Genomic DNA, 17,607 nt, shown 5'->3' with positions numbered 1-17,607 from the left:
TGACAGGGGAACTGTGAGGGCCAGGGTACCCTCACTCTCAGCCATCCCTTCCCAAAGAATCCAGGGCTTAAGAGGGACCACGCCTCACCTGTAGCTGCAGCCTGAACCTGGGCTCTGGCAGGAGCCAGACCTCTTGAGGAGGTGGAGCCATGGGATGAGGGTCTCCCCTCAAGTGCAGTACTGCTGGGGATCTGGAGTGGGATTTGGGGGGTGCTTCCCCGAACACTAAAGAAAATGGATCAGAGGCAGGCAGGAGCCTGGGAACCAAGAAAGGCCTGGGAAAAGGCTGAGGACAGGGCCTGGGGCCAAGAGGTTGATGAGGGGCCTCAGGGCTCTCTAGGCCCTGTTGCCAGGGAGATCATTTCCTTAGTAACCAAGCTTCTGGGTGCTGTGTGGGCCCTGGCACCCCCCGCACACACACCACCACAATCCACCTCCTCTCTTCTTTTTATTCTTCTCGCAGTCACCTCTCTGTCAGGGAACGGTATACCCAGTCCTTTCTCGTCCCCTCAGCTGTGCTGGATCCGGAGGCCAGAGGGTAACAGTGCGACAGGGCCTCCACCTCCCTGGTCAGCTCCCGCAGCCGCCGCCTCACGTCCCTGGCATCGTAGGCGACGCGCCCTGAGGAGCGGCGCCGGGGGATGTCCGGGACATTGGCTGGGCCCAGGATGGGTGGCTCAGCTGGTGTGCCCTGTTCCTGTTCTGCCTGGGCCCCTGCCCCTGCCCCCCCTCCACTGTTCTTGTGGCTCAGGATCTGAGTGCTGGGGAGTGGGGGGTTCACAGGGTACACGTAGGCCTCTAGGCCCAGATCAGACTGCATCTCTCTCTTGAGGGGCCTTCCCTCTATAGTCTGCTGGAAGCGGATGGTCTGGGTAGGAGGCTCCAAGGCGTCCTGGGCCCAGGGAGTCCAGAACCTCTGGGCAGTCTGTAAACCCTCCCAATCCTCAAGGTAGTCCCAGTTGTGGGAGCAGGCCGCTGTGTGCTGATGTGGGGGCTTCTCGTCATCATCGTCGTCAGTGTCAGGGGCCCAGGCCACTGGGCGGCGGGCACGGCGTGAAGAAGAGCCTTGATGGCGACGGCGGCGAGTGGGTGGGGGGGTCACCGTCATCTTCACGGGGTCCATGGTGCATCGTAGGTGGACTGCTGGAGAGCTATGCTTTGAGGGCTGGGTCTGCTTCCCAGGTGAGCGTAACTTAGAAGCTTCTGTGGATCGAGGAGAGGTGAGAGGCTGGTGGGGAGCCTGGCTCCTACAGGGATGGAGAGGCAGGGTGCAGGAAGAGAAGCTGCGTAGTTATGGAGTCTGAGAGGGAGAGCGGGAGCCGGCTTAAGGACAGGGACAGAATGCTGGATTTCTGCCCTTCCCGTGCCCACCCCCAACCCCTACTTACCTTTCTCACAAATAACACGGAACACTTGGTGTAAGAAGCCACGGAGTCTGCGCCAGAGCTAGGTGAGGAAGGACACAGTGACCCCAGATAGGCCCTGGCCATCAGGCCTGCCCCCCAGCCGTCCTGCCAGCACCCTCCCGCCCGGGCCCAACCTGACCAGCGTCACCATGTTGATGCCAATATTAATGCAAATAATAAGGCCCAGCAGCAGCAGGATGGAGTTGCCCAGGTCCCGGCAGCTGTTGGTGTTAGGGTTGTGATATGAGGCCCACCTGGGCCGTGGCTGCTCAGCCATAGCCATGGGGGTCCCTAGGGCCACCGGGGCCCCTAGGCCCCCAGCCCACTGTGCCCACAGTATCCACCAGCCCACTTTTCTGTCCCCTGGGGGTAAACGGGTCACAAAGGTGTGGGGCTATCCCTCACAATGTGCCAAGAGAGAGAGTCCTGGGCCCAGGTTTGAGCCTCTAGCCTGGGCCAGGTCTTAGTAGAGACCAAAGCCTACAGTTTGCATGCCTCTCCTGGAGTCAGCCACGGGCACCATCCTGTGGGCTTTCTGGCCTGCCTGGTGTCTGCCCCCATCAGTCCCTGTCTGGTTCTCTATGTCAGGCTCTGACCCCTCCACAGACACTGGTTCTGATCTTAACTCCCCAAACAACCCCATTGTCATGACAACCACACCCCAGCACCCACTGCCCATTTCTCTCAGACCTCAGAGCTCTTCACTGAAAAGGGTTGGACCCTCTTCTCCTACCCCTTCAAAGGCAGAGTCACTTCTCCAAGGTTTGTTTCTTTGGAGCCCCCCACCCCCACCTCCTAACATAACAGCAGGCAAAACCAACAGTTAAACTTTTATATTTACAATATTCTCTTCATCTTTTGCCAGGTTTAAAAATGTGTACAGAGCCGCAAAGGATTGGGGTGGGGACATGGGACTGTCAGGGAATTGTTCTGGGGAGAGGGGCTGGGCATTGGAGTCCGTGGCTGAATCATGGGGTCCCCCAGCCCCCCTCCCATGCCCCAACTTGGGGGGCATCTGTCTACAGGGTTCAGGGCCCAGGTCCCTAGCATTTAGAGGGCATGGCTGTTTGGAAAGGAGCTAGCCCAGGCAGGGGAAGGGGAGGGAAAAGAACCAAGTTTCCATGGGTGAAGGTGGGGGCAGAAAGGACAGTCAAGAGGCAAAGTTCTGGGGAGCCAAGACCAGGGATTCTGAAACTGGGTGTCAGTGGAAAACAGCACTCTACCCCAGACTCACATTTGGCACTAACGAACCCACGAAATGCCAGCAGACAAGGATTTGCTCTTCTCTGCTGGCATCCCTGAAACCTTTCCTGACATGGTTCTCTTCCCCAGAGGCCCAAACCCTTTCTCTTTGGGCAGTCACCTTACACGCGTCCTTTCAAAATCAAATTCTTCCTGCTGGTGTCTGCCTAAGCCCCATCCCCCACTGCCCCCTCCATCTGTTCCTCAGTACAGCTGACCCCATTCTCTCCCCAACCTGTCCTGGGAAGCCTTTCTCCCCTGCTCTCCTCCCCTCTCCTCTGTTCCTTTCCTTCAGCCCAGGGGAGCAAGGCGGGGGGAAGGGGGGGGCAGGGGCAGGTCAAAGGAGGGGCGTGGGCGGCTGCAGGGAGGAGCTGGCTGGACACCAGGAAGGGATGGCTTCCCAGGGGGACAGTGATGCGGGGAGGGAGAAGAGAGGCCGAGAGGGAGGGATGACACGTGGCGAGAAGAGGGACACAGGTGGGACCCCTTCGGCTGCCACCTCCCCCACTCCTGTATCCCACCTGCCCACATGTTTACTTGCCTGGGCCCAGGACTGGGGAATCCTTGCCACACTTTGGGGGTACTCCCCCCTCAAACCCACCTCACTGGTTTGGCACAGATGAGCAATGGCCTAAGGGAAGGGCTGTCCTCAGACTGCAGTGAGGGCTATGGTCAAACCATGCATGGCCTCTGTGGGTGGCAGGTGTCACAGTCACCCTCCGCCCCCCAGCTTCCCTCCAGGGAAGGGAGGGAAGGAGGGGCAGAGCCCCCCCCCCCGCCCCCCCCCGCCAGGGCTTGTCCATCCTCCTCAGTTTCTATCAGTCTGAAGTCCGTTCCCACCTGCTGTGTGAGAAATGCTGGGCCTGAGGTCAGGAAGACGCAAGGAAATGCTGGAGAGAAAGGGGCTGTCTGCATGGGAAAACATACATCCACATGCAAGAACATGATTCCACTCAGAAATGCGACCTGGGCCCACGGGAAGACACGGTCCCAGGCAGCACAAGGTTGCAGGGTCTCCTCCCTGCCCCCCACAGCAGGGACTCTGTGTCTGGTGGAAGGCAAGGCCTGCCTGGGAAGACCTGCTTCACCTCATTTGTGCCAAGGGGGGATACACATGCTTTGCTGGGGGAGGGAGGGGATGGGGACGGGGAGGGGGGGGGCTGTGATTTATTTCTTCGGGCACCACCCTGTGTCATCTGGTGGCCAGGGGTCTCTGTTTGTCAACACACCACTTCCAGGGTCTCCAGGGGATGGGAGGAAGGAGCAGGGGGGAGAAGGCATGAGGGAACAGAATTCTGGGGTACAAATCCCCGCAGGAATTCTCTGAGGGAGCCAACATGTGTCCAGGGTGGCCAAAAAAACCTCACCCTGCACATGGGAAAACACACCCCCTCGTGAGAAAGCACACCTCCACGTGGGTGTCCCAACAGAGGGGAGAAGACACCCCCCCCAGTTGTTCAAAGGCCCAGGTCCGGAGAAAAGAAAGGGCCTCTCTGCTCCGGAGAGACGCATCGCCATGAGAAAACCCATGTCCACCTAATGCTCGTCCACGTGTGAAAGCTCCACACGAGAAAAGCCTGTTGCATCAAGGAGGGCCGGGGAAGGGGTCCTCCCCGAGCTGCCCCCTATACCCGAGTGGTGGAATGGGGGTGGGGGAGCGTGTTGTTGTGGCTGGTAGCTGTGGGGGGCGGCGGGGGGAAGGGCCCGAAGGGATGGAGGGAAGGGGGCGGCGGGGGAGGGGGTGGCCCCAGGCCGCTGGGCAGCAGGGTCAGGGCCCCGGGGGCCAAGAGAGGCACGTCGTCCGGCGCCCGGCGCAGGGCCAGAGTGTAGTCGGGTGGGCAGGCGGGGCGCAGGGCCTCTGCAGGGTCCGCCCCAACGCCCCCGCCCCTCTTCAGCTGAAGTGACACCAGCTCCTCCTCGGGTGGCAGCTCGCGGCCGGCAGCGGGGAGCAGGGGGCCCCCGCCGGGCACCCCAGAGCCCGAGCCGCCGGGAGGACTGAGCCGCCGGCACCGCAGCTCCTGCCGCCGGTCCCGCTTGTAGTAGAGGGCGGCGAAGGCGAGGATGTTGAGGAAGAGGAGCGAGGCACCCACGGCCACGGTGACGCTGAGCTCCGTGGAGTAGTCTCGGGAGTCCCCGGGGAAGCGGTCGTAGGCCCGGGGGCCCGGCTCGGGCTCGGGCTCGGGCGGCAGGGTGGCGGGGGGCGGCGGGCGGCGCGTGCCCGGGGCGCCGGGGGGCGGGCGCGGCGGCCAGCGCGTGGCGTAGGGCGGCAGGCGCGTGGTGGTGGTGAAGAGCTCCGTGTGCAGATTGTGCAGGTGCGGCACGAGCTCCAGCCAGAAAGCCACCTTGTTGGCGCGGTAGTTGTCGCGCACGCGCGGCTTCAGACCGATGTGCAGGTACTGCTTCTCTTTGCTGTTGAACTTGCTCCACACCACCTCCTCGAAGCGGTTGGGCTTGGTGTGGATGAACTTGGTGTCCTGTGGCACCGGCTGGTTGGGGTCGCTGTGGACACAGGCGGGCAGGGAAAGGAGTGAGGGTGAGGTCCTGATGAGAAGGGGAGGAGGCTGTGGGACCAATGGGGAGTGGGATGGGCAGAGATGCAGAAAGCTGGGGAAACAGGAAGAGAGGCAGAGAGAGACAGACATGAAGAGACAGACACTGCCAGAGACGGAGATAGGCAGACAAATAGGGATCAAGCCAGACTGCCAGAGAGACGGCCTGAGATGACGCCAGAGGGACAGAGAGGGCAGACGGACAGACCGCCAGTGACACAGGCAGAGTGAATGAGATAGAGACATATGGAAACAGAGAGACAAAAGCCCATGAGAGGCAGCTGGGGGTGGGGGGAAGCAGTGAGCAAAGAGTAAGCAGATCAAAGAGAGCAAAGATATTAATGGACTTCAGGAGAGAGAGCTAGAGACAGCAATAGAGAGAGAGATACAAACTCTTATACACATACTCAGAAACACAGACGGGAGCACCCAGAGGAGAAAGAGAGTGGTATATGGGTACGCAAAGACAGACACAGAGCCAAAGCGATCAAGTGGAGCCCACCCGCCGGAAAGGACCTCTCGGTCCAACATTTCTGAATCTCCAACACGCACAGAGAAGCTGTCCGGCAGGTGTCTGAGTTGAGAAGGTAAGAGCGCCTTGATGGAGGAATGATGGCAGTGTGATGAAGAGGGAGAGAAGGGGCTGAGGATGGAGGGTGTGTGTGTGCCCTGACTGGCAGGGGTGCCCCACCCAGCCCCTCTGGCCCTCACCCAGTCTTGGCGAAGTTGGTCCAGTAGGTCATGACCACGGCGCTGAGCATGACGTCATTCTTAGAGAAGTTGCAGGGGAAGAGGTCGGTGGCGCCCACCATAGGCACACCAAAGACGTAGGGTAGCTCATCCCCGTGCGCTGCATCCGCCCACTCAGGCCGGCCCTCAGCCTGGCAGTGGTGGTAGAAGGTGTAAAAGTAGACAGGGGACTGGTAGTCAGCGTGCAGCTTGGCGGTGGCCACAGCCGGCGCCACCCACTGGTGGTCAGTAAAGAGCGCCAGCAGGGTCTTGCGCCGCATCTCGCCGTTGTCCCGGTCGGCCCAGTCCGTGTACATGAACTTGATGGTCTCCCGTAGCACATCCTTGCCCTCTGGGTAGCCATACAGGTTGTCCACGAAGTTGGAGACCGTGAAGTCGAAGGCGCTGGCGGACACGCCATCCTCGCTCTCTGCTGAGTCCTCCACGAACTTGAGGCCCTCTCCCTGGTTGACCCCAATGAGCATGTCGTAGTTGAGGAATTCTCCCTGCTGCATGAGGATCTCAGGGTCGTCAGGGACGACATCACCGTCCACCACAGGCCCAAAGGCGATATGGTAGCTGGGGAGAAGAGGTCAAGGTCACATCACCTGTTGGCTGGCCTCCTCTCCACCCACAGCCTGCTGAGCCCTCTGCTCAGAAGACCACTTTCCCCTAGTTAAAACCTTCAGAGCCCTTTCAGGACACCTGGCCTCTTGGGAAGTCCTCCCTGAAGCACTTCCTGGGGTCTGGTGCATCCAGGCTCTGTTTAGGCACCTCTGCTTCAGAAAGGCTTCCAGGGGAAGGTAGGTCCATGGGAAGGGCCTGAAGTCCACCTCCCCTGGCTAAATAGACAGCCTGTGGCCCACAGGCACCTTCTACCCTCAACCTCCTTGGACCCAGCAAGAAGAGTGGAGGCCTGGACCCAGCCCCATACCGGGCAGGCTGCACGTCCTGGTCCACCAGTTCCCGAGAGGGCTTCCGGCGCAGACACTCCACAGCCTCGGCGCTGTCCTCCCGGTCACAGCCCACCTTGGCAGCCAGCAGTCGTGTGTATTTGAGTGGCTGGTAGTTGACAGACCAGCTAGAAATGGCAGTGCCACTCTGGGCAATGGCCTTCTGGAACAGCCCTGGCAGGACAAGCAGGCTTTAGGCTGGGCTATATCAGCCCGAGGGAGAAGAAGGGGGACCTGGTAGGGCCAGGGGTTGGGGAAGGGGACAGAAGGGACAGGCTGGGGAGGTGGCTTGTACCTTCCGAGTGGTGGGAGAGGATCAAGAGGTTGACACAGGAGGCTCCTGCCCCAGATCCGAAGATGGTGATGCGTTCGGGGTCCCCTCCAAAGTGGGCTATGTTCTCACTGAGCCAGCGTAGGGCCTGGATCTGGTCTAGGAGCCCATAGTTGCCTTTTGCAGCCTGGTCCCCAGTGCTGAGAAAACCTGGGGGCAGAGGAAGAGAGGGGGCTTCTTGAGGGTGTTATGGCACCCTTGCTCTCTTTCTGGGCAGCTCAATCCAGCCCAGAAGCCATTCTGCTTCAGTTGGGTTTAGTGTAACCCTGCCACCAGGCCCTCCTCCCAGGACTCCAGCCCCTAGAGTTGGCTGCCCACCCTCACCGAGCACCCCAAGCCGGTAGTTGAGCGTGGCTACAATGACATTGCCGTAGGCGGCCAAGACGGAGCCATCGAACATGTTCCCCGTGCCCTCCATGTAGGAGCCACCGTGTAGAAACAGCATCACTGGCTTCTTCCCGGAGTCCCGGATATCTGTGTGGGGAGGGGGTTGGGGGGATGGGCCAGGGGGTGGGGGACAAGGACACAGTCAGACCAGAAGCAGCACCTCCCAGCTCCCAGGACTGCTGAGTTCCAGCCGGGAGCTCAGGGGACATATCACTCCCATCCCTGGGGGGCAAGACCGGATTCCCCTCCCTCCCTCCCCAGCTAGCCCTGGCAGAAGTTCCCTCCCCACCTCCTGCCGGCCTGCCCCACAGCACTTCTCCAAATGCCTGGCAGAGCTTCCAAGAAGCCTAACAGAGGCAGGGGTGGGGGGGGGGGGTGGCCCTCCTCAGGGCACCTGCTGGATCCAGGGGAACCCCTCCCCACACATACACAGCAAATCTCCTTCCTGCTCCTAGGAAGCATGAGCTCCCAAGGCTGGCACTAGAGCTAGAGATGCTAGGAGGGTCCTGGCGTTTCCTCAGACTCAGGCCTTGGGCCTCAGCTCCACATGGTAGCCTGGTCTGTGGGTGAGGGGGTGCCAGGCCCTAGGGTCCCTGGGGGCTTGGTCTCCTCCCCGCCCTAATTCCTTTCTAGGTCACCTCCCAAGTTACCATGGCAACCCCCAGCCTAATTACTGTGGCAGGAGGAGGCAGGGTGGGAAAGAGCCTACTTAATGAAGCCAGGGTGCAGCTCACTAGTCTGGGTCCCTGAAACTGGCCTGAGCCCTGAGTACTGGACCCCTCTCTTGCCCTGTCCCCAAAGGATCTCATGATCACTGCCATATGGAGTAGGCCCTTGGGGCACTCCAGACTGGACTGGAGAGTAACTAATTCCAGAAGAGGGTGGGAGTCTGAGAGGGCTTGTCAGGGTCCCTGCCCCTGCAGCTCCTCCAGATGAAGCCACAATACCTCCAGGCCCTCCTCTCTCTTGACACCTGCCATCTCTAACCAGCCTAGGCAATTGGCAAACAAGAGCCAAGCCTGGGCCTCCAACGCTGGTCCCTAGCGCCTCTGCCTGTCTCCCTCATCCTACTGGAAACTTCCCTCTTGGCAGAAGGTCAACCAACAGGTCACTAAGAGACTGCCCTCCACCCTGGATCTCTTCGGACCTTCTCTGCCACCTCCTTCCACCTGACTTTGGCCAGAAGCTCCTAGGTGGGAGGTGCTCTCCCCCAATCCTGTTTTTTCCTCAGTTCCTGAACCTCCAGTGGCCTTCCAGGTTCAGGCTGGTCTCCTTCCCTCCGAGGTCCTGTCCTAAATGTCCTCAGTCCGTCCCCTTCTCCCCACCCAGCACCTCCACTCCCAGTGTGGGGGGAGGGGGAGTTGGAAAGGGAAGGAGCAGGAAGAGGGGCTGGGGCAACAAGAATTCAAAACCAACAACAAAAAAACAGGATCAAGAAAGAAGAAAGAAAAAAAAAACAACAACCAAAAAGCAAGAAGCTCTGGGGCAGATTCAACAAGAAAAGAAAAACAAAAAAACAAAAAACCAAAAAGATCCATTTTTGGAAAAAAAGGAAAAAAGAAAAAAGTTCTTTGCACTTTTTCAAAATTTTGTGGTGAAACTTCAAGATATTGGGCCCTGTTTTCAAAAATTTCCAAATTCTTTAATTTGCTTCAAATATGTGTTTCTGCATTGGACAGGCTTTTTTTTTTTGGAAATCGTAGCAATGTTTCAATTGTGTCATCAATTTGCCAACTTGAAATTTTTTTTTTGAATGGTGTTTTGTTCCAAATTAAAATTGTCTTTTGAAATGTTACATTTCACAAGTTTCAAAACAGTCCAAATTTCTATCAAACTAAACATTTTATCCAATTCTTTGTTTGTTTTTTTTTCCTGACATTCCAATTCCTTTTTGCACTTTATTTTCGCCATGTTTAACCTTTTCTTGCCAGTTTTCTAGTGGGTCCAACATTGTTCAAATTTCATTAGAAGTTTTCATAATTCTTTTTTCCAATTATTACAAATTTTTCTTTTCTTTTTCGTTTTTAGTTGGGAAAACGACTGAGGGGCCTTGAGGGCTATGGGGGCATTTAGTTAGGGGCAGGGCCGAGAACGTCCTCGTATCAGCAACCACATGCAGCAGCGGGATTTTTAAATCTACCTGTGTCTGGCGGATTGAGCGTCGCCTCGTCACGTTTTTTTGTGAGCGGACCTAAGACCGGGAACACAAAACAGAGAAAAAAGGACAATTTTGTGGGGAAAGATGGGAGTCGGGGGGAGGTGGTGGATGGGGAGGGGAGGAGAGAAAGCAGAAAAGGGGAGGGTGAGGGGCAGAAAAAATAAGCCAAAAAAAGCAAAATTTGTTTGCAAGAAAAAGAAACCAAGAAAAGAGAAAAACGTTTCTACAACCCAAATTTTGTTCCCCTCCCCGGAAAAAGTCATGCCCCAAAGAAAAGGCTGGTTTTGCGGGGGGGTGGGGTGCCTGAGTGGGCTGAGGCCTGTCTTAAGACATATTGACTTGGCTGGAAAGGATTTGGCTTGTCCAAGTGTTTGCTAATTGCTGGAAATGAAACGGTGTTAGAGGTGGGGGTGGGTGGGAGGGGAGGGGAAACCAACCCAGGAGCCTGGGAGCCCAAGGCCAGCTGTGCTCCCCCCAAAGGGGGGTGGCCACCACTCAGGCAGGCCCTCTTCAGGACCAGCCAAGCACCTGCCTGCTCCCCCAGGCTGTAGACAGGAGGGGTTGCAGCAGAAAGAACTCTGCCTCTCTCTGGACCAATCTGGAGGGCAGAGGGTAGTATGGAATTGGGGCAGCCCAAATCCACAGCTCATGGCCCCTGAAAGCCCTCAGCTTTCCACTGGCAGGCAGGGAGGGGAGGTCAGTGAGCACTGCCTGCCCACCTTCCCAGCCTCTCACCAGCCAGCATTTCACTTCCATCTGCACAGACGAGCCTGACTCTCACCCCATATCCCCAGTGTGGGGCGAAGCAGGGAAAGGGGTCATCAGGTCTTGCCCTCCACTCCACCGCTTCCCTCTGACCCCCCTCCCCAACCTCATCCCTTACCCAGGTCTGCTGTCCTTTCCCCCCACAGATGGTAAACTTCCCACCAGGGGCACCAGCCCCTCCCCCCACACCAATCCCTGCTCTAATGCCAAAAGCCCCCTCCCCAATGGGGGATCCAATCCACAAATAGGGACTAGGAAACACACTGCCCTGAGCCAGCCTGACACATAAGGTGCCAGGAGGTGCTGGGAGGCACAAAATGTGTCCCCAGAGGAGGAAAGGCCCCAGACTGGGCTCAGAGTTTGGCTCTAGGCTTCTTGAAGACTGGGTGATCAGTCAAGGGAGAGCTGGAATCCAGAGGTCTGAGGGGTTCCCCCAGGCTGGTCGATTTCTCCTCAGCAGCATGGGGATCAGCATGGGGAGAGACGGGTCAGCAAGGCCAAAGTGAGCCTCTGAAAAGCTCCCCGCAACTGGTGATGATGGCCCCATGAGGACCCATTAGGATCAGGGCCTGTTCTTCTCTGACAGGCTGGGGATGGGGATGAAGTGAGCAGGGCATGTGTGCGCGTGAGAATATTAAGTGTGCGGGTGTGTGTGTGCCTGAGTCAACCTCTTCCTCCCAGAGCTGGTGTGAAGATTTAGTGAGATCACCTGAATGTGTCAGGCCCCAAGCAGGTCTGCAATAAGCGATGGTTAAAAATACAGAAGGTGTGGGCTTGGGTGGTATGGGGGCAGGGTGGGCAATTTGTGTGGAGGTGTTGGGGTGGACAGTAACTCGGTGAGAAGTGCTGGGTGGATGTTTCTCATGAGGGGTGATGAGACAATAGCCCACTGAGCAAGGCGTTGGTGAAGGGATGGGGGACAGCTTTCTACATGAAGATGTGGGTGGAGAGTCCACGAGTGGAGAGCATTGTGATGGGAGGTGTGTTGGAGGCACGGGGGTGAGTGATTCACTGGTAGCAGGGCACTGGGGTAGGTGGTCCATGAGAAGGCAGGGGAAGGTGGAGTGGACAGTTCTCAGGCTGGGGAATTAGGGAGGATGTCTGGAGTATATTGGAGTAAACAGTCTATTAGAGCGGCTGGAATCTGAATAGCATTGGAGCAGGAACTTCTGTGCAGTGTGTGTATGGGTTGCTTGGAAGCGTGGCTCATATGGGGAGGGGTAGTGACACTGTTGAGGTGCACGAGTGTTCTGTGATTGGTAGGTCCTCTGGGTTCAGGGAGCAAGGCATTGGAGTACCTGACCTGTGAGTAGGGTGCAAGACTGTCACCTGTGTTGTCACAGCCTGAGGTATGAAACTTATGACCTCAGGGCAGGAGCTGGGGTAAGCAATGTCTGGGAGGTGTTGAGAACGCAGGGGACTGTGGTGTGAGTGACCGGTTGGAGCATATGTGCAGGTGCAGAGTTAGTAGGGTGACGGTCTGTGTATGAGTGTTATAAGGCCACAAGATCTATATACCCAGGGATCCTGGGGAGCACAGGTCTATGTGGGTGACAAGGCGCACAACTCCAGAGAAGTGTTGGCATGTGCGCTGTGTGAAGCTGCTGGGAATTTTGATATGTGGGATGCGAGAGCACAAGGTTGGGCTTCCCAGGTGGCTCAGTGGTAAAGAATCCGCCTGCCAACGCAGGAGATGCAAGAGACACAGGATCATTCCCTGAGTTGGGAAGATATCCTGGAGGAGGAAATGGCAACTCACTCCAGTCTTCTTCCCTGGAAAATCCCATGGACAGAGGCACCTGGTGGGCTATAGTCCAAGAGGTCGCAAAGAGTCGGACACGACTGAGCAACTGAGCACAGAGCACAAGGTTAGTGTGCTGGTCGGTTGGATACATGACCTGAGTGATGAATAGTTGAACTGCCTGGTCTGTAGGGGGATCTGAGTTCATGATGTGGGAGTTTTGGGTGTACAGTGGGGTTCCTGGGTACCAAACCTATTTTTACAATCATTGGAAGACAGCCGTCGGGGGACTTTATGGGAGTGGATGTTCTCTGTGGGTGTTGGGGTGTTTTGGCGCAGTAAATAGGGTGTTAGACGGGTAATGTGTTTGTGAGGATGGTCTGCGGGGTGGCTGCAGGCCTGCCAGTTGCCTTCTGCTGTGGGCTGCTGGAAAGTGTTGACACTCTTGATGGTCTTGGTTGTGGTGAAGGTTGGCTGGCACGGAACTGTCTGGGGGAGTGTCCTGGGGAGTACCAGAAGCTAGTAAACTGGAGAGTTCATTCAAGAACAGCCAGCTCAGAACCCTGGGGAAGGTGTTCTGTTGGGGATGGGCGGGCAGTGCTGTGAGTGGAGGGGCCCTTGGCAAGGAGATTCCCTGATCCTTTGGGAGTGCATAGGGATCAGGGGACAGAGCCTCCTGGGGAAGATGTATTCACCTCAGGTGAGGGGCCCTGTATGTGACAGGACCTCTGCCCATGCTGGCCTGGGGAGAAGGAGTCTTTGCTGTCCTCCAGTGGAGGTGTAGGTAAAGTGGGTACTTGCTGGGGACAAGCCCAGGCCTAGGGGGCAGGAGTCAGGGCAGAGCTGGAGTGGCTGTCCTGGCAGCAGATGGATGCCTCCGCCACCTGATCGCCGCCCCCGCTCCGCCCCACCCGCCCCCGTGTCCCCTCTGGTTGTGCTTCCGTGGGGAGGGGGTGGGTAGGCCCAGCTTAGTGCCTGCAGCCCTCCCCATAGGCTAGAAAGGCGCACAAAGAGCTTCTGGACTGCCTAGCAGGGACTCCTATCATCCTGGGAGCCCGCAGGAATGCACCGCCCCTCATGGCCCCCCGCGAAGGCCTAGCTCCCTCCCCCGGGCGTGCCGGTGCCAGAGGGTCTGCGTGGACATTTGTGGGCTGTGTCCACCAGGGGCCCGGCCCGGTGCCCGCGCCCTTACCGTCCTCGGTGGGCACGTAGAGGTTGAGGTACAGGCAGTCCTCGCTCTGGTTCTGCACGTAGGTGGCGGCCGCCTCCAGGTTGTCGGTGAACCACACGGGCAGCATGATGGCCGGCAGCGCCCCGTGCAGGTTCTGCGGGCAGGCGGGCGGCAGGGTCGTGGCGTTGCGCACGCCGGGCCACGAGGCGGGGGCCTCGGGCGGCTGAAAGCGGCGGGCGCCCAGGGGGGGCGTGGCGTAGGGCACGCCCAGGAACTGCACGACCGGGCCCAGGATCTCGTTGTTGAGCTCGCGCCGCACGCCGCGCACTCGCCCGTAGGCTGTGCTCACCACTGGGAAGCGCTCCTCCCCGAGGCCGCCGAGACCCAGGCCCGGGCCGCCCGGGGCGCCGCCGCCGGGACCCCCTCCCCCCCGTTGAGCCCCCGCCAGCCCCACCAGACACAGCGCCAGGAGCCACATGCTGATCGGGGGACCCCCCCTCCCTCCCCGGGACCCCCCCCCCTCGGAGAGAGAGAGAAGGGGGGGAGAGGGAGGGAGGCCCCCCTCGCCCCAGGAGGGAGGAGGGGGCGGGGGAAAAGAGGGAGGAGGGGGTTGGGGAGGGACCTGGGTTAGACTGGACAGAGAAGGGGTCTGTTCCTCTCCATGGAGGGGGCGAGGGGTGGGGAAGGGGAAGGAAGTGGGAGAAGGCGAAGGCAGGCCCGACCTGAGGGGAGGAGGGATGGACAGACGGACAGACAGAAAAAGACAGAGGAGAGGTGCAAGAAGGGAAGGGAAATTGGATGGGGCAGACAGATGGGAATGGGGAAACAGAAGAGACAGGTGGTTAGTGACTTGGAATTCAGACCAAATTGCTCCCCTCCTTCCATCCCCCTGCCCCCTTGGCATCTCCCACCACCCCAACCATCCCCCTCCCCTCTGCAGGGACCCATGTAGAAAAGTCTGAGGCTAAGGTGAGGTCGAGATGTGTTAAATGTCTAGGATAGCCAGAGGGGAAGAAGGGCCAGTTCCCCAGACCACCCAACACACCCCCTTCCAGCAGGGGTCGATCCCTCCCAGGCAGGCTCTCCTCTAGGGACTCAGGAGTCCCAGTTCTCACCTCCCGGGGAGGGATGAGACAGACAAGGAAGAGAAAATAAAAATACCAAGTCATTAATTAGCAGGAAGTGGCGGGTTTGTTTATACGTGTTAATTACTCCGGAGCTGTAATTTCATGGCACTGAACCCCCACCCCAGGCCAGCCTTGGGCCTTTCTTGGGACTGCACAGCCCCAGCACTTTCCCTTTCCTTCAACATCTCGTTCTTGAAGGGTCTGTGTAGTGGGGGAGACCCCTCTACTCCAGGTCCTCTTCATTTCTCTCCTCAAAAGTTAAGGTGTGTTGAGGCAGGGTCTAGACAGGGAGGAGATGCTGGAGGGGCAAATCTGGGGACAGATGTGTGATCCTGCAGCCGGTTGCTGGGCGACGGGATGCTGCCCCGCAATGTTACCTCGGCAACAACGGGCTTCAGCTTTAACCCCGGAGGGGGAGGGGTCTGGAGGAAGAGGGGAAGGGGCTGGATGGGTTATGGGGTCCACTCAGGGCATGAAGAGGAGAGCAGAGGCATGAGTCAGAATGCTGGAGTTTCCCTGAGTCTTAGCATAGAGGAAGAAGTATATATGTTGGGGGGAGCTGGAGACTGGGGGCAGAGAACCCTGAAAGAACCACCTCTTGCCCCTTGTTGGCCAGTCAGAACCTAGCCCTAGTGACCAGGCCTCTGGCTGGAAAGAAGGGGTGCTCGGGTGGGTTTGAGGGCAATCAGATGCACCCCATCAACAGTTACCCTTCCATAGTCTTGAACAGCCTTGACCCCAGACACCTCTTCCTCCATGCCTGGCATTTTGACCCATAGGGGCAAACCATGGCTTCTTTGCATCCCCTTCCGGCTCTTCACCTCCCCTTCCCCTTGCCAGCCCCCCACAGTTGCTGTTCTGATGCCTGGGTGCTCAGGGCAGCAGGGGCAGGACAAGGGAACACGTCAGACTAAAGGGGCAGACACCCAGGTCATCTCAGCAAGCCCCCGCCGCTCCCCTGCCCTCACCCCCCCCCCCCCCCCCAGCCACCAGAGCTGTTTGCTGACGCGGGGTTTTCAGAGCCAGGCGCCAGCCCGCGGGTGGCTCTCTGCAGGTGTCAATGTATTCCAGAGATGAGGACACGGGAATCCTTACCACACACACCCAGTCATGCCCTCCCTTTCTTCAGGTCCTCTCAAGCTCCTGTTCCCCTGACACCTGGAGGGGGCTTGGAGGTGGCTTCCCAGGTTCTCCTCTGCCTGTGCCAGGCTAGGCTCTGCTTCCATGGCCTTGGTGCCCCCTCCTCTTCCCATGAACAAGGTCTGCCTCTGACCCCCCCTCCTTTAAGGTACTTTGGTCCCCTGGCCTCCTCCATGCCAGCCTCTCTGCCTTCCTCCCTCCCACTGGAGCCCTCCCCCCAGCTCTTCTCCATAGCGCTCCCTCAGAGCATCTTTCCGAGGCCTCTTCCAGCTTGCTCCAGCTCTTGCCTTCAGTCTCTTGCCCCTTTTTTCGTCTCTATCTTCTACACCTCCCTTTTGGTGTTTCTCATCTTTCTCTCTCCTTCAAATCCCTTTCCCAAATTTCTCCCTCAAGCCCCTTCTATTTCTCTCTCTCTTTCCCTAGCTCTGTCTCCCCCATTTTCTCTTCCCTGCTCTCCCCATCTCTGTCTGCCACCTCTTGCCCCCCGCCCCCCCTCGCATCCCTCTGCCTTGCTCGCTCCATTCCTGCCCAGGCCTGACTCCCCCAGCCGCGAGAGTTGAGGGACGGGGGCTCAGGCCGCAGGCCCCCCCCACCCCCCGCCTTCTCCCTGCAGTGGGGAAAATGGCTTGGCCGGGAAGGGGAGAAGGAGGGGGAGGGGGAGATGGGAACACACGGGGTCTGTGGGCCCATTCAAAGGATCATTCATGGGCTGGAGAGAGGCAGAGACAAAGAGACCGAGACGCAGAGACACGGCGAGAGCATCCCTAGGCGGAGACACGCAGACAGAGCAGGCTGGGGGAAATGAGGCGCAGGGAGAGAGAGGGGGAGAAGGGAGACCCCACTGGACCGCCACGCAGCCCCCTCCACCCGGCCCGGCTTAGCTCCTACCTGGCTCAGCCCTGGGGCCGTGGTGCCTCCATCCAGGGCTCCGAGTAGGGGGCGGACAGGCTTCGGGAGGGGGGCGGCGGCCTGTGAGCCCCCGCGGCCCCGCAGGCCCAGCCCCCGCCCTCAGCGCCTCACCCGGCGGGGGAGGGGGTTCGCCCCAGCCCCGGGGGGCGGGGCCGGGATCCAGTCGATCCTCGGGGAAAGGAGAGGTAGGGGATGGGGTCAGGAGGAGCCCAAGAACAGGGAACCCCGCAGTGGGGACAGGGACGGCGGAGGGAGGAGGGAGCAACGGGACAGGACTGGATTGGGGATCCACTGGCTCCGTGGGCTGGCTTCGAGGGGCTAGAAGGCGGTACAGGCGGAGGATCCTACGGGATCGGGTGCGGGAGGAGGAGTCCACGGCAATCCCCAGGGGCCCAAAGCCCGGGAGCGCAGGATCCGCGGTGCAGGGGCAGGGATCCAGCCGGAATCCTCAGGGAGGGGGAGGGATCTAGTCGATCCCGAGGGCGGGCGGGAGGGGGAGGTCCAGGGAGTCGGAGGAGGGCGGGAGCCGAGTCTGGAGCCCCGGGGCGGGGGTCGGCGCTGATCCTAGGAGGGAAATTGGGGGTAAGCGAGAGGCTTCGGGGAAAGCTCAGCAGCCGGGAGGCCCGGACTCCTGGCCCCGCGCGCCAGGGCCCTCCCGCCCCGCGTCCATCCCAGCCCGAGAGTGATGATCCGCCGGCGGAGCAGCCGCAGCAGCCCCGCGCGTCACCGCGCGGCCGCCTCCCCCGCCCCCTGCCGAGAGAGCGGCGCACACCCCTTGCTAGCACCCGCCTGCCCGCCCGCCCTCCAGAGTGTGGGGGGAACTGGAGAAGGTGGAAGGGGGCGGGAGTGGACAGACCGACGGACGGACGAAGCAGGCCAGGGCAGGGTGGAAACATCCCCCCCGCCCCATGATCTCCCAGCCTCGGGGTTCTGACTATTAGTTGGGGGACGGGGAAGAAGGGGGTGGTGAACTCTAAGGGGCGGGGCATCACACGAAGA

The 17,607-nt window shown here is 59.4% G+C and overlaps 2 protein-coding genes across 6 annotated transcripts; both read right to left on the bottom strand.

Moving 5' to 3' along the window:
• Positions 1 to 435: 435 nt before the first annotated feature.
• On the bottom strand, positions 436 to 2,130 carry SPEM1 (spermatid maturation 1). The gene is made up of 2 exons (XM_069542838.1): positions 1,389 to 2,130; positions 436 to 1,203 (listed from the first exon to the last, which is right to left on the bottom strand). Exon 2 carries the CDS (start codon positions 1,121 to 1,123, stop codon positions 464 to 466), a length of 660 nt encoding a protein of 219 aa, XP_069398939.1. The 5' UTR covers positions 1,124 to 1,203; positions 1,389 to 2,130; the 3' UTR covers positions 436 to 463.
• A 94-nt stretch (positions 2,131 to 2,224) lies between these two features.
• NLGN2 (neuroligin 2) lies at positions 2,225 to 17,554 on the bottom strand. Of its 5 annotated transcripts, XM_069542834.1 has the most exons (9): positions 17,465 to 17,554; positions 16,588 to 17,172; positions 13,454 to 14,154; positions 9,738 to 9,788; positions 7,535 to 7,684; positions 7,175 to 7,360; positions 6,861 to 7,053; positions 5,909 to 6,505; positions 2,225 to 5,147 (listed from the first exon to the last, which is right to left on the bottom strand). In XM_069542834.1, the coding sequence occupies exons 3-9, from the start codon at positions 13,908 to 13,910 to the stop codon at positions 4,274 to 4,276; spliced, it is 2,508 nt and encodes an 835-aa protein (XP_069398935.1). In that variant the 5' UTR covers positions 13,911 to 14,154; positions 16,588 to 17,172; positions 17,465 to 17,554; the 3' UTR covers positions 2,225 to 4,273. The 5 variants fall into 5 exon arrangements, with proteins under 5 accessions (XP_069398935.1, XP_069398934.1, XP_069398938.1 ...); XM_069542833.1 differs by lacking the exon at positions 17,465 to 17,554 and having other exon boundaries at positions 16,588 to 17,354; XM_069542837.1 differs by lacking the exon at positions 17,465 to 17,554 and having other exon boundaries at positions 13,454 to 13,586; positions 16,588 to 17,339.
• Positions 17,555 to 17,607: the final 53 nt, after the last annotated feature.

Source organism: Ovis canadensis, chromosome 11 (assembly GCF_042477335.2).
Source record: "Ovis canadensis isolate MfBH-ARS-UI-01 breed Bighorn chromosome 11, ARS-UI_OviCan_v2, whole genome shotgun sequence".
Classification (NCBI taxonomy): Eukaryota; Metazoa; Chordata; class Mammalia; order Artiodactyla; family Bovidae; genus Ovis; species Ovis canadensis.
The sequence above is the reverse complement of the archived record's forward strand: the minus strand, read 5'-3'. Positions and strand labels throughout refer to the sequence as shown.